The sequence below is a fragment of the Castor canadensis genome, chromosome 11 (genome assembly GCF_047511655.1).
Source record: "Castor canadensis chromosome 11, mCasCan1.hap1v2, whole genome shotgun sequence".
In the NCBI taxonomy this organism is placed as follows: domain Eukaryota; kingdom Metazoa; phylum Chordata; class Mammalia; order Rodentia; family Castoridae; genus Castor; species Castor canadensis.
Genome location: NC_133396.1, coordinates 89,028,511 through 89,045,387, shown reverse-complemented (window position 1 = coordinate 89,045,387; position 16,877 = coordinate 89,028,511). Strand labels below are relative to the sequence as shown.

Genomic DNA, 16,877 nt, shown 5'->3' with positions numbered 1-16,877 from the left:
TGAATGTCCTCATGTAACCAGTAACCAAATTAAGAAAAAGATAAACATCCCAGAAGATCTCCCATGTCATAAGGGTAATTACTATTGTGCTACTAATACCATATTAACTTTGTCTAAACAAATATATGTAATTGCTACTAACATTTTTTTCATCTTGTGAATCAAATATATTACTGAAATTTGCTAATTTTAATTTTTTGTTAAACATTTAAAGAGTAGTCTACTTTACCTGGGTCTCTCAGAAAATAGCCTTGAAAATATAAGTATAGTCATACAGAAAATTATTGGTTAAATTGTTAGAAGTTGGTAAATCAATAAGCTTCCAATATATACAGTTCCTATTAGGTACAATGTTTTAAGCCAATAGCAAAATGGAGGGGGGAAAAAAGATTTCATATATTACTGCAATAGCAAATAAAATATCTAGCTGGAAGGCGAAAGTATTAGTCATCTCTTTCCATCACATCAATCAGTTTGTGAATACCATGTCAGCTTTCTTACCTGCCCAGTCCAGAAATTCAACACACTTAGCCTGGGAATAACGAGCAGCAACATCTCGAGCTTTTTCTTCCCGGAAGTTTAAAGCTTCTATATCAACATCCAGTTCCACTAGTGCTTTTAAAGTTTCCAAACGACCCCAGGCTGCAGCGCAGTGTAAGAGTGTGTACCCTAACAAATAGAATGAAGATGCCCAGGTCAAATAAGTTATGGACTGTCCCCTACTTAGAAGGATTTGACATGATTTGGGGGTTTTACACTGGTATGAAAGCCATATGTATTCAGTGGAAACTGTGCTTGGAATTTTGATGTTCAGTCTTTTCCAAGACTAGTGATATGTGGTCCAGTACTTTCTTACTATTCTGGGCAGCAACAATGAGTCACAGCTCCCAGTCAGCCACACCAGCATGTTTATGTATCCATAAACAATGGATACTCTCCAGTGTACCGTGTTGCTAAGCTATGACTAGGTTGGATATATTAAATGCATTTTCTACTTATGGTATTTTACAATGACCCATCAGAACTCAGGTGCATTGCACATTGTTTTAGGCGATCATAATCACAGTCAAGTATTGAACAACTAGTCTGGGCCAAGCACTAAGTGTTTTACATATAGTAATCTCACTTAATTTTATAAACTCTATGGTGTCAGAATGATTATAATTCTCATCTTACAGATAAGGAAACTAAAGTCCAGAGATGTTAAGAAACTTGCCCAAGAAACACAGCCAATAATTAATGAACATAAGATACCAACATAGGCATCTGAAGCCTGAGCTCTTCAACATCAGCTAAGGAAGATGGCAACCTCCCTAGCAGTCATCTACTTTGGAACAACTGAACCTATGATTTTAAGGAATTCCCATGGAACTCTAATTATTCTAGCTTTACTATTGCCACAATCATACTAATTAATAGAACTGTGTATGCTTTGGTTTGGAAGTTAATCTTTTACATTAAAACTAAAATTATGAACTACCAAATCAGAAAGTAATTTCTTAGACTTACTGAAGTGAATGCCATGAGGTATAATTTTAAAGGTGAAAAATAAAGGATGCATCTTTCACATTTTTTTCAGACTGATTTTTTTTAAATCAGTTATTATTATTATTATATTATATAATTAAGGTTATTATTTTAACTTAGTTTTATGAGTCCCAAATTAAAGGTTATTATTTTAACTTAGTTTTATGAGTCCCAAATTAAATAGGGCAGCTAGCAGCCCTAGCTAGGGAAGCTAGATATAGGTGTTTACAGTTGTGCCTTTCATATGACACTTCTTTTACCTGGCAGATGACCTCATGCTTTGTTGTCTGATGCACAACCAGAAGGTCCCTCATGGGGGAAACTTGTTTATACTGAGAGATGGCTCTTATCTGACACATATCCAGTTTATGCCTTCCTGACCAACAGTTGTACCAGGAGCCTGATCTTGTGTTTTTCCAGCATCTTAAGGAGAACTTGACCTTGAGCAGCCCTTGGTTCTTCAAATGGAAAGTGCAAATTCAATACACAGTAGGAAAGTTCAAAGATTTTTACTAAGATATCTTGGCACAGAGGTGTAATAAGTCCTATGTTCCCAAGTCATAAAAGGAAGGAATAAAGAGGTAGGCAGGTAGAAAATATGGCAACTAACAGCATATATAAGGGAATAGGGTGTGAATAAATAAATATGTGGACAAAAAAATGACAGGCCCATTTAAAGAGAGCAGTGGGAAAGTGGAGGGTGCAGTTTGCTATGCAGGATAGATGCCTCTAAGTTCTTACCTCTGGCTACCAGCCTGAGCCATTTGAATGTGTACAGACCTGGTGACAAGGGTGACATAACCCTGCTTCTGGTATAAGAAGGTAAAACATATTCAAAATGAATGCTAAGTCAATGTAAAATTATAACAATTTACTATACTTACCCGTAAGGATATACTTAAGACTTTCTTAACTGGCCAAAGAAGCATGTGCTATACTACCACAAGAAGAGATGAACAAGAAAACGAACTAACATGTGATCTATTGTACTAAGCACTTTATGTACACTTCATTTAATCCTTCCAATAATCCTATGAGGAAGGTACTATTCCACTATTCATATATACAATGGAAAGTGAAGGTCAGTCTGTACCTGACCACACTGATAGTAAGTAGCCAAAATAAGATTAAAATCCAAGTCTGTTGTCAGGTACAGAGATTATGAAGAGCAGGAAACAGCACCCAAACGTTTGCCTCTGGCTAAGGTAGGGAAAGAGAAGAGAGAACAATGATTCTACTTCCTTTCCAAAGTGGAGGGATTCCTAATTGCCACATTCCTACAATCCTGGCCTATCTTGGACCAAGCAGTGAACTATCATAACCAGAAGAACAATAAAGAGTTAATAAGGAACCCAAAGGAGCATGAAGTACACTACTTTAGGATCAGATAAAATAGGAATTGCTTCCCCACTTCGGACCAACTTTTCCTTTTTTAGCGTCACAAGTGAGATACCTTAAAACACTAAGAGACAGACCCAAGAATTTATTAGGCCTTTATTCCCTATTGTCTTACTCTATTACAAAATACCACAGACTGGGTAATTTATAAAGCATAGAAATTTATTTCTCACAGTTTTGAGGTCTGAGAAGTTCAAGATCAAGGTATTCTGATGTGTGCCTTCTTGCTGTGGCCTCACATGGTGGGAGGAAGAAGAAAGAGAAGGAGTGATACTCCCATAGCCCCTTTTTATAGTGGCATCAATCCATTCAGAAGGGCTCCTGATGAGCTAAAAACCTCCCAGAAGGGACCACTTCTCAACACTTAGATTTGTGCATTAAGTTTCTAACACATGAATTTTAAGGGACACATTCAAACCATAGTACCTATAAAATGAGGAGCCAATAAATACCCAGACAACACCCTTTTTATTCCTGCCTCTGCATGAAGACGGAAGTCTTCAATCATCTGAATGGCCTAGGGCCACTGGTCTGCCAGGGGAGAAAGACACTATCTACAGCTAGACACTGCAGGCATGAGTAGGAAGCCATTCCAAATGCAGAAATGTTCTGGATTCCTGTATTGCTTTGCTCTGGGTTGAAGTAATAAGCCAGTGGCAACATCTAATCACAATGCTCTTAAATTCATTTGAGACATTGAAAGGGAGGGGTGGGATTTTTTTAATATCTAGGAGCTGGACACAGTGGCTCATACCTATAACCCCAGCTACACAGAAGGCATAGATAGAGGATTGTAGTCAGAAGCCAGCCCAGGGGAAAAAGCCCAAGACCCTATCTGAAAAATAACTAGAGCAAAAAGTATTGGGGATAAAGCTCAAGTGGTAGAGCACTTACCTAGCACTGAATTCAAACCCCAGTACCAGCAAATAAATGAATAAATATATTTCTACTCCCGTGCCACTGCCAGATGGCAGTGCTCAGATGGCTTGGGAAGATGCAAACCATAAGGTGAGCTAAGCGGTATGTGGTACTCCCACAGACAAGCCTGGGCCAGATCAGCATAGCGCCCTGGACAGACTGACCACCACCCAGGGAAAAAAAGAAAAAAAACTGAAAAATAAGCAATAACAACAAAAAAGACATATAGCAAAGAGGGCGGGGCACCCTGAGCACCAAAGAGGTGGGGAGGGGAAACCCCTCACAACAAGCCACCTGGAGAAGGCAGGAGCAGCGGCACACGCCCAGCAACCAGGAGCGGGAAAGCTTGTAAAAGTGGCAGTGGAAAGAAAACTCCACAGGAGAGAGGGGAAGACCCACTTTCCACATGAACTGTAAATAAACAAGCCAGCCGGAGAAGGCAGGAGCAGCAGCACACGCCAACAATCAGGAGCGGGAAAGCTTGTAAAAGTGGCAGTGGAAGGAAAACTCCACAGGAGAGTGGGGAAGACCCACTTCCCATGTGAACTGTAAATGAACACTCAGGCCTGAGAAAGCTGGTGCAGTGTCACCTCCCCCAGTGTGATTGGAAAGAGGAAAGATTGTAGCAGTGGTGATTGCACCCAGGAGAACTCCAAGTAAACAAAGCCTGCAGGGCTAGGTGAGTGTTAAGATCACTCCTGAGATCTGCATAAATAAAGCCTCCAGCAACAGCAAGCTGACAGCAGCGGGCAGGCAATCCACAGCCTCAGATAGCCATTCATAGAACTTTCTCCAGACTCTTGTTTTCTCTCTCTTCCTTTGATGAGACAACAACCGAACTACACCTGCATGCTGAAAAATTTGCTGAAACCGTATTGCATTTGAACTTGGGACAATTTATGGTGTTTTTTTTTTTTTGTTTTGTGTTGTTTTGTTTGGTTTGGTTTGGTTTGGTTTTTTTTCCCCTTTGATGACACAAGAGAACTACATCTGAGACGCCATCTCCAGGATTGGAGGCAGAGGAACTAACACCAAAATTACTAAGACTGAAAATTTATTGCATTTGAACTTGGAGATTTTTTTTTCATTTATTTATTTTTTATTTATTTATTTTTTCAATCCTCTCTCTGTCTCTCAAATGCCTGTTCAGCTTACTGTTGACTAGTACACTATCTCTCCCTGTTTATATCTTTGAAACTTTTGTTTGTTTGTTTCTACTTGTTTGTTTATTTGGTTTTCCCTTTTTCTTTTTTTTTTTTTTTGCCATTCAGAATTGTATTAAATTACTTCCTAAATAATTTAATGACAATGACCATAATGTGAAGATTTTGTTCTGACAAGATTATAGATAATCAAAAACATTAACTTTGAGATTCGAAACCCAGTAATATCTGGAAAAACTTGTTTATCAAGCATAACTATAACATTAAAACTTATTTGTGAATGAAACAGTTCTGAAACACTTTAGGAATACATGCTTATTCCATTCTCTGGATAATTATTAGAACTTTCTGAAATCTGTTGAGAATAATTTCAGTAAAAAGAAAGCAGCAATTCCAGAAGCTGGATGTCAAGATCACATAATTTAAAAAAAAATGCAACTCAGTTTGCTAGCACTGGCTTGATATAAAATGGCCTTTAAAAAGTATTTTTAAATGCAAATACTGAATTTTGATGCTTCCTTTATGACATGTACAAATCAATGAAGTATGGTCTTGGATTGTCTTCTATGAGGTATCTGTAGAGTTACATCTCATTCTGTAAACAGTTCTTTAGAAACATCTTCATCTGGAAATCATGAAGTCTCATTTTACCATTAACAGACACACGCATCATCAGGCTGGAGTGATTGTTTTGAGATACTGGTGATTGATAGGGACACAGCTGTCAGGGTTCCATTTTCTCACTTAAGTTTGCATTTATTGCTCTCGAGTCTGCAACTGCATATAAATAAGGCAGTAGACCCCAAGACACATAAAATCAGGGACTGGAATTCTGACAGTTTGCACAAGTTCTGTTCACTTCTTGCCTGTAACTCTGAAGCTGAATAGTACATTTATACATGCCAAATGTGTTCAATAATAAACTCTTTGCTTTGGACTGGACTTCCTCCCACTTAGATGAACTTCCAGGAATTAGCTGCATGTGAACAATGGCAGTGGATTTTCCTGAAGTGAGAGACCAGATATTCAAATCTTCCACGGAATATACATCTTCTATTTTCATCAAGGCTTCTTTGATATAATCTACATTTAAGTGGCTTGGTACACCTTCCAATATTATAACTACTGTGTCCCAGATGATGTGAAATGTTGTGAAAGCCACGAGTAATGAAAATATGTATGTACAGATGGGATCAGCGATCTTGTATTCTGGCTTGAATCGTATGATGTATGCAGATATTAGTACACCAATACTCTGTACCAAATCCCCTAAGGCATGTACAAATGCAGCTCTCACTGCCAAACTATCCTGTCCATGGCTGTGTCCACCAGAACCTGTGGTAGGAGAATTTGAAGGCAGGGAATGGGAATGGGAGTGATGGTGACCAGACTGGTTCAAAAGAAACCCCATTATTATATTAACTGCAACTCCAACAGCTGCAGTGATGAGCATGATATTGCCGTTTATTTCATAATTCATGTGGATGGTTCTTTGCACAGCTTCATATAAGAGGAATCCCATAAGTACATATACCAACAGCACACTAATCATAGCTGACAAAACCTCTAAGCGATGAAATCCAAAGGTGAATCTTCTGGTTGGTGACTTTGAAGATAGCCATAAAGCAAGCAGGGTGAGTATGATAGCACTTAGGTCAGTTAACATATGAAGCGCATCTGTCATAATTGCTAGACTATTTGCAATGTAGCCACCTACAAGTTCTCCAATCATGAAAAGCAAGTAAAGAACGGCAGCAATGGTCAACCTGGTTTTCACCTTTCTCTGCTTCAGCAGCTCTCTCCGTTTGCTGCAGTTGTCACAGGGGTCCATCTTCAAACTCAGCTGACTGTTGGTCAAAGGTAAGTCCTGGTCCAGTAAGGAGTCATCATTGGCCTGGAGCGGCCCGTTAATAGGCCGTTCTGGGGTTTCCGAGTCATCATCGGCCACCACGACTCGAAGTTTATTAAACCGAGAAAGTACCTTGTACCCCAGCTCATCGGAGAAGTCAAAGGTGCTGGTGTCATTTAGAAACAGCGGCGCATCGTCCTTCCTTAGCAGAGATTTAAGGCATTTCCACACGCCGGAGCCGGCCACAGCAGACGCCGGGGGTCGTGGCCAAATGGCTCAGGGATGGACAGCCGGCCGGCAGCTCCTACTTCACAGCCGTGCGTGTTCGCGACCGCAGAGCTGCACGTCCCTCCCCATCCTATAGAAAACGAAACGCGTTACCCACGAGAGGCACCCCCACAGTGCCCCCAAGTTCGGAAGCTGAGGGCGGCAGGGCAGCAGGGCCAGCCCGAGGTGCCCTGGGCTCCACTAGGGGGCAAAGCGCTTACCTGGGGTGCTGCCACGGGGCCGCCGCACATCTCCCTGCACCGCGGCGGGCTTGGCGGGGGCCTGCTCGCGCTACTCAGCCCAGGGATGGCAAGGGGTGGGCGGGAGGCCCTGCTCACGCCTGCGGCTCAGGGCCAGCTCCCCGGCTCTGACAGGATCGGGGCTGGCACCATGGCTGCCGCGTCTCCCCGCCCTGCACGTGCGCCGGGAGAGCGAAACGCCTGAGGGAGGGGTCAGCGCGCGGACGCGCAAGCCCGCAGCTCAGGGCTGGGCGCCCGCGGCTCAAGGATGAATGCCCACGCGGGCGGGGTGAGGCGGGGTGGGGCCGGGCCAGGCCGGGAGGGCCCCCTGCTCCTCGTGCACTCCAGTCCGTCCACCTTGGTTCCCCCTCCCCAATTCGCCTCCCCTCTCCCCTCAGGCGAGCATGCACCGACTTCTCCCTTTTTCTTTACTTCTTTGTTTTTCCATCTCCTCTCACCCTTCCATTCTAAATATCACCATTATTATTATTACAAGCTAGAAAATACTTAACTGCACACAGTACAGAGACAATAACAACACCAAGGGCAATGACGGGAAGACAGAAAAAACAGGGAAACCAGTTTCCCCACAGCAAAACATTATGACAGGAACCAGAGGGATGAAGAAAACAGATACTCAGATCCAGACTCCAAAAAAATGAAGATAAACAATGCCAAAGAACCCAATGAAGCCCACAAGAATAATCTAAAAGAAGAAATACCACAAGTAATCAATGATACTGGATATGGTCAACAAAATGTACAGGAGACACTCAAGAAATTCCAAGACAACAAAAATAGAGAATTGGAAAAAGCACAAGAAGAAATAAAAGAAACCATAGAAGCACTGTATAAACACCAAAGTGAAACAAAGAACACAATTAATAAAGAGATAAATACACTCAGGACAAAAATAGACAACATTAAAGAGGAAACTACTCAGGATATGGAAAACCTCAGAAAAAAGAATGAAACAAAATTGCAAAACAAAATGGAAGACCAATCCAGCAGAATGGAACAAACAGAAGACAGAATCTCAGAACTCGAACATGAAATAGTAATTAAAGGAAAAACCGAAGAACTATTAGTTAAACAACTCAAGACCTGTGAAAAGAAAATGCAAGAACTCACTGACTCCATCAAAAGACCAAACCTGAGAATCATGGGCATTGAAGAAGGAGAAGAAGTGCAAGCAAAGGGAATGCATAACATATTCAATGAAATAATTACAGAAAAATTCCCAAATCTAGAAAAATCTATGTCCATACTAATGCAAGAGGCCTTGAGAACAACAAACACACCAGACCAAAATAGATCTACCCCACGGCATATTATCATTAAAACAAGTACAGAAACTAGCGAAAGAATATTGAAGGCTGTAAGAGAGAAAAAACAAGTAACATACAAAGGTAAACCCATCAAAATCACAGCAGACTTCTCAACAGAAACATTAAAAGCAAGAAGAGCTTGGGATGACATCTTCCAGGCACTGAATGATATAACTCCAACCCTAGGCTACTCTACCCAGCAAAACTATCATTCAAAATAGATGGAGCAATAAAAGTCCCCCATGATAAGCAGAAACTAAAACAATATTTGACCACAAAGCCACCAATACAAAAGATTCTACAAGGGATTCTGCACACAGAAAGTGAAACCCAACAAATCATGAAAGGGCAGGCAGTACCAAACTACAGGAAAAGAAAAAGCAAGAAAGTAGAGAGTAACCTCAACTTAGGTACACACAATCAAACCTTCAAACAACTAAGACAACTAAATGACAGGAATCACCACATACTTATCAGTACTAACACTTAATGTTAATGGAGTTAATTCCCCCATCAAAAGGCACCGTTTGATGAACTGGATTAAAAAGGAAGATCCAACAATTTGTTGCTTACAGGAGACCCATCTCACCAACAGAAATAAGCATAGGCTCAGGATGAAAGGCTGGAAGATTTACCAAGCCAATGTCCCCAAAACAGTCAGGAGTAGCAATATTTATCTCTGACAAAGTAGACTTCAAACCTACATTAATCAAATGAGATAAAGAGGGACATTCCATACTAATAAAAGGGGAAATAGACCAAAAGGAAATAATAATTATCAAACTATATGCACCCAATGTCAATGCACCCAATTTCAAAAACATACCCTGAAGGACCTAAAAGCATATAGTAACTCCAACATAGTGGTTGTGGGAGACGTTAACACCCTATTACCATCAATAGATAGGTCATCCAAACAAAAAATCAATAAAGAAATCCTAGATCTAAAATATACAATAGATCAAATGGACCTAATTGATGTCTACAGATCATTTCATCCAACTTCTACACAATATACATTCTTCTCAGCAGCCCATGGAACCTTCTCCAAAATAGATCATATCCTAGGGCACAAAGCGAGCCTCAGCAAATATAAGAAAACAGAAATTATACCATGCACTCTACCTGATCACAATGCAATAAAACTAGAACTCAACAACAAAAGTAAAGACAAAATACATGCCAACAGCTGGAAACTGAATAACTCATTACTTAATGAACAATGAGTCATTGATGAAATAAAAGAGGAAATTAAAAAGTTCCTGGAAGTAAATGAAAATGAAACACAACCTACCAGAACCTATGGGACACAGCAAAAGAGTCCTGAGAAGAAAGTTTATAGCCATGAGTGCATATATTAAAAAGACTGAAAGATCCCAAATCAATGACCTAATGAAGCATCTCAAACTCTTAGAAAAACAAGAACAAGCAAATCCTAAAACAAATAGAAGGAGAGAAATAATAAAAATAAGAGCTGAAATCAATGAAATAGAAACCAAAAAAACCATACAAAGAATTAATGAAACAAAAAGTTGGTTCTTTGAAAAAATAAACAAGATCGACAGACCCCTGGCAAACCTGACTAAAATAAGGAGAGAAAAACCCAAATTAGTAAAATCAGGAATGCAAAAGGGGAGATAACAACAAACACCATGGAAGTCCAGGAAATCATCAGAGACTACTTCAAGAACCTATATTCAAATAAACTCGAAAATCTTAAAGAAATGGACAGATTCTAGATACATATGATCATCCAAAACTGAATCAAGAGGAAATTAATCACCTGAATAGATCTATAACACAAAATGAAATTGAAGCAGCAATCAAGAGTCTCCCAAAAAGAAAAGTCCAGGACCTGATGGATTCTCTGCTGAATTCCATCATACCTTTAAAGAAGAACTGATACCAACCCTCCTTAACCTGTTCCATGAAATAGAAAGGGAAGGAAAACTGCCTAACACATTTTATTAAATCAGTATTACACTTATCCTAAAACCAGGCAAGGACACCTCCAAAAGGAGAACTATAGGCTAATCTCCTTAATGAACACTGATGCAAAAATCCTCAATAAAATAATGGCAAACCAAATTCAACAACACATCAAAAAGATCATTCACCACAACCAAGTAGGCTTCATCCCAGGAATGCAGGGGTTGGTTCAACATAAGGAAATCAAAAAACATTACAAACCACATTAACAGAAGCAAAGACAAAAACTACTAGATCATCTCAATAGATGCAGAAAAAGCCTTTGATAAGATCCAAAACCAATTCATGATAAAGGCTCTAAGAAAACTGGGAATAGAAAGAAAGTACCTCAACATCATAAAAGCTACATATGACAAACCTACAGCCAGCATTATTCTTAAGGGAGAAAAGCTAAAACGATTCCCTCTAAAATCAGGAACTAGACAAGGATTCCCACTATCTCCACTCCTATTCAACATAGTACTGGAATTCCTAGCCAGAGCAATCAGGCAAGAAGAAGGATAAAAGGAATACAAATAAGTAAAGAAACTGTCAAAATATCCCTATTTGCAGATGATATGATCCTATACCTTAAAGACCTAAAAAACTCTACTCAAAAGCTCCTAGACACCATCAATAGCTATAGCAAGGTAGCAGGATATAAAATCAACATAGAAAAATCATTAGCATTTCTATACACTAATAATGAACAAACTGAGAAAGAATATATGAAAACAATTCCATTTACAATAGCCTCAAAAAAAATCAAATACCTAGTGTTAACCTAACAAAGGATGTGAACGACCTCTACAAGGAAAACTATAAACTTCTGAAGAAAGAGATTGAGGAAGACTACAGAAAGTGGAGAGATCTCCCATGCTCATGGATTGGTAAAACATAGTAAAAATGTCTATACTCCCAAAAGTAATCTACATGTTTAATGCAATTCCCATCAAAATCCCAATGACATTCATTAAAGAGACTGAAAAATCTACTGTTAAATTTATATGGAAACACAAGAGGCCACGAATAGCCAAGGCAATACTCAGTCAAAAGAACAATAGAGGAGGTATCACAATACCTGACTTCAAACTATATTACAAAGCAATAACAATAAAAACAGCATGATACTGGCACAAAAACAGACATGAAAACCAGTGGAACAGAATAGAGGACCCAGATATGAAGCCACACAACTACAACCAACTTGTCTTTGACAAAGGAGCTAAAAATATACGATGGAGAAATAGCAGCCTCTTCAACAAAAACTGCTGGGAAAACTGGTTAGCAGTCTGCAAAAAACTGAAACTAGATCCATATATATCACCCTATACCAATATTAACTCAAAATGGATCAAGGATCTTAATATCAGACCCCAAACTCTAAAGTTGGTACAGGAAAGAGTAGGAAATACTCTGGAATTAATTGGTATAGGGAAGAACTTTCTCAATGGAACCCCAGCAGCACAGCAACTAAGAGACAGCATAGATAAAAAGGACTTCATAAAACTAAAAAGCTTCTGCTCAACAAAAGAAATGGTCTCTAAACTTAAGAGAACACCCACAGTGTGGGAGAAAATATTTACAGCTACACATCAGACAAAAGACTTATAACCAGAATATATAGGGAACTTAAAAAAAATAAATTCTCCCAAAATTAATGAACCAATAAAGAAATGGGCAAGTGAACTAAACAGAACTTTCTCAAAAGAAGAAATTCAAATGGCAAAAAACACATGAAAAGATGCTCACCATCCCTAGCAATAAAGGAAATGCAAATTAAAACCACACTAAGATTCCACCTCACCCCTGTTAAAATAGCCATCATTAGCAACACCACTAACAACAGGTGTTGGCGAGGATGTGGGGAAAAAGGAACCCTCATACACTGCTCGTGGGAATGCAAGCTGGTGCAACCACTCTGGAAAAAATATAGAGGCTTCTTAAAAATCTAAACATAAATCTGTCATATGATCCAGCAATCCCACTCCTGGGGATATACCCAAAGGAATGCAACAGAGGTTACTCCAGAGGCACCTGCACACCTGTGTTTATTGCAGCATATTCACAATAGTGAAGTTATGGAAACAGCCAAGATGCCCCACTATTGACAAGTGGATTAAGAAAATGTGGTATTTACACACAATGGAATTTTATGCAGCCATGAAGAAGAATGAAATGTTATCATTCGCTGGTAAATGGATGGAACTGGAGAACATCATTCTGAGTGAGGTTAGCCTGGCCCAAAAGACCAAAAATCGTATGTTCTCCCTCATATGTGGACATCAGATCAAGGGCAAACACAACACGGGGATTGTACTTTGATCACATGATAAAGCGAGAGCACACAAGGGAGGTATGAGGATAGGTAAGACACCTAAAAAACTAGATAGCATTTGTTGCCCTCAACGCAGAGAAACTAAAGCAGGTACTTTAAAGCAACTGAGGCCAATAGGAGAAGGGGACCAGGAACTAGAGAAAATGTTAGATCAAATGAATTAACCTAGAAGGTAACACATGCACAGGAAATCAATGCAAGTTAATTCCCTGTATAGCTATCCTTATGTCAACTAGCAAGAACCCTTGGTCCTTCCTATTATTGCTTATACTCTCTCTTCAACAAAATTAGAGATAAGGGCAAAATAGTTTCTGCCAGGTGAGGGGGTTGGGGGGTAAGGGAAGGGTTGGGGGAAGGGGGGAGAAATGATCCAAACGTATGTAAATATGAATTAAAGAAATAAATAAATATATATATTTCTAAACAAGACAGGCTTTTACCAAGGAATTTACAACTTTTCCATATTTTTATCCCTTGCCAGAGATGGTCCACTTACTAAAGAAACATAGATCCTTGTAGCACATTAACCTCATTGCCATTCCAAGAGGAGGAAAACATCTGAAGATTATTTCAGAAAATATCCAGATAAGAGGATCTTCCTAAAGTTCTCTCGTTACATTGGCAATGACAACTGGGTTCCAGGAGGGTGATGCAGAATGAATCTTTTCCTTAGGCATCGTTCTGTGTGCTTCACAAGTATCAATTCAGTTAAACATCATGCTGGTCCTATGACATAGGTTCTAGGTGTTTGTATTGTTGCCAATTTTGTACAAGGAAACTGAAGCACAGAATGGATAAGTAGTTTTCTCAAGGTTGATGTTAATTAATAAGCATGTCAATGAGAAGTTCAAATCCAAAAATTGAGATGAGTCAGGAACAAGTAATAGGCCATGGAAGCAAAAGACTTTTCTAGAAATAAAAAGTAATTACCACTATGACAGCATAAAATTCACTGATAGGGCAGACCCACAAATGAGAACAGAAAGGAAGCAAACCTTATCACTACACAAAACCATAATATGTAAATGACTTATAGTCCCCAATTAAAAGATACAGACTGGCTGAAATTGATTTTTTTTAAAAAGATCAACCTGTATTCTGTCCACAAAAAACTCACCCGTAAAGGCACACATAGACTGAAAGTTAAAAGACAGAAAAGAGATATTCCATAAAAATGGAAATCAAAAGTGAGAAGGAGTAGCAATACTTATATCAGACAAAAACAGACTCATGGTAGTCAACTTTCCATCATTATAACAAAATACCTGAAATAATCAACTTATAATCAAAAAAAGCTTTGTTGTGGCTCAGAGTCTTCGAAGTTCTAGTCCATAATTGACTCCATTGCTTTGGGTCAAGGGTGAGGCAGCATATAGCAGATCAAAACCACTCACACCACAAGCCAAGGACTAGGGTCATACAACCCCCTTCAAGGGCATATCCCAATGATCTGAGGACCTTCAACTGGGCCCCACCTCCTAAAGGGTCCACCCTTTCCCAATAGTGCCACCATAGGGATCAAAACTTCAATACATGGGGACATTCAACCTCCAAATTATAGCAAGATTTTAAGCCAAAAACTGTAAAAAGAGACAAAGAAGGTCATTATATAATGATAAAAGAATCAATTCAGCAAGAAGATACAAAGATTGTAAATATACCTGCAGCCAACACTGAACCATCTAAATATATAAAGCAAACACTATTAGATCTAGAGGGAGAGACAGTGGGATTTGAAGGTGCACTTGATGTGGAGCCACTGGACCCCACACTTAGCAACACAATAATACTGAGGGCTCTCACACTCTACTTTCATCAATGGACAGTTCCTCCAGACAAAAATCAACAAATCTAACAGACATTTACAGAACATTTCATCCAACTGTCATAGAATATACATTATTCACATCAGCACATGGAACATTCTCCAAGATAGAACATATTGGGTGATAAGACAACTCTCAATAAATTTGAAAAAATCAAAATCGTATCATGTATCTTAATAAACTTAGAAATCAAGTTTAATCAGGATGTATGAAAATTGTAAAAATGCATGGAATGTAAACAACATGCTCCTGAATGACCAGAAAGTCAGTAGAAAAAAATAAAAGGGATAACTAAACGTTTCTTAAAATAAATGAAAATGAAAACACAACATTATCTTAAATGTCTCCCAATGGCTCAAGTATTAAAGCCTTGGTCCCAGATGATGGTGCTGCTGGGAGATGGTAGAAACTTTAGGAGGTGGGGAATAGTGGAAGGAAGTTAAGTAAGGGGTAAGAGGCATACCCTTGAAAGAGTTTTTGGGACCTCAGCTCCTCCACCATCACTCTCTTTGCTTCTCAGTCATGAGGTGAACAGTTCTGCAGCATTATACCTTCCCTGCCATGACATACTGCCTTGCAACAGACCCAAAGCCACAGGGCCAAGTGAAACTGTAAGCCAAAATAAGCCTTTTATCCTTTAAATTGTTTATCTCTGGTATTTTGTCACAGAGCCAGAAAGCTGACTGACACAGATACCAAAATCAATGGAATGAGCTGGCGAAGTTGCTCAAGCAGTAAGAGCACCTGCCTAAGAAGCATGAGACCCTGAGTTCAAATTCCAGTGTGGCCAAAAAAAAGAAAAGCCATGTCACCAAAACCAATGGAATAAGCAAAAGCAATTCTAAGACAAAAGTTTATAGCAACAAATGTTTATATTGGAAAAAGCAGAAAATATTCAAATAAACAACTGAACACTGAGCTAAAAAGCAAGAACAAACCAAACTCCAAATTAGTAGAAGGCAACATGATTTATTATAATTCTAGTACCATTAATTCTATTTCAACCAAAGAATCAAGAAATAATAAAGATCAGAGGAGAAATAAATGAAACTGAGACAAAAATATAATAGATCAACAAAACAAAAAGTTGGGGGTTTTTTTGCAAACATAAAAAGATTCGCAAACTTTTAGCTAAGCTAAGAAAAAAAGAGAAAGGATCAAAAAAAGATGAAAAAGGAAACATTGTTACTAAAAAAGAGGACAAAGGATCATCAGGGATTATAATGAGCTACTAACAAATTGGAAAACCTAGAAGAAATGGAAAAATTCCTGTGCACATATAAACTACCATAAAGAAATAGAGAACACAAACAGACTATCAACAAGCAATGAAACTGAATCAGCAATAAAAACTCTCTGAGTCAAGAAAGGTACAGGACTAGATGATTTTACTGGTAAACTCTCCCAATTCATAAATATCTTTTTTTTTGGCAGTGGTGGGGTTTGAATTCAGGGCCTCATACTTGCAAGGGAAGTGTTCTACCACTTGAGCCATGCCCCTAGACAAATTCTACCAATTCTTCTCAACATACGGCAAAAAATTGAAAAAGAGGTTAATTCTTCATAACTTTTTCCGAGGCAAGCATTGTTCTGATACCAAAACCAGAAAAGGACACAGTAAAAGAAAATTATAAACTAATATCTCTAATGAACACAGATGCAAAAGTTCCCAATAAAATACTATCAAGTCAAACCCAATAGTACACCAAAAAGATTAGATGTCATGATCAAATTGGATTTATTCCAAAGTTGCAAGGAGGTTCAATATATGCAAATCAATAAGTGGTATATATCACACAAACAAAATGAAGGACAAAGCTCATATGATCATCTCCATACATGCAGAAAAAGCATCAATTCAACATTTCTTCATGAAAACGCTCAACAAATTAAGAATAGGCGGAAGATACTTCAACACAATGAAGGCTACTCATGACAGACCCAGAACTTTCAGCATTTCTTCTAAGATCTGGATAAAAAGACAAGGGTGCCCACTTTTACCACTTTTATGCAACATAGTGTGAGAAGTCCTAGCTAGAATAACCAAACAAGACAA

General features: G+C 38.8%; 2 protein-coding genes across 3 annotated transcripts in view; both read right to left on the bottom strand.

Annotated features, from left to right (window-relative positions):
- Ankrd45 (ankyrin repeat domain 45) overlaps window positions 1-16,877 on the bottom strand; it is a 116,954-nt gene that overhangs the window by 82,162 nt on the left and 17,915 nt on the right. For both annotated transcript variants that reach the window (XM_074047458.1, XM_074047459.1), the window contains exon 3: window positions 502-669. In XM_074047458.1, the coding sequence (XP_073903559.1) occupies window positions 502-669 (168 nt within the window). The remainder of the gene's footprint in view (window positions 1-501; window positions 670-16,877) is intronic.
- Window positions 5,737-7,125, bottom strand: LOC109698822 (probable proton-coupled zinc antiporter SLC30A4; the record flags this gene model as incomplete). Its single annotated transcript, XM_020183244.2, has 1 exon — window positions 5,737-7,125. A coding segment is annotated over one exon (1,302 nt), but the record flags the coding sequence as incomplete, so codon positions are not given.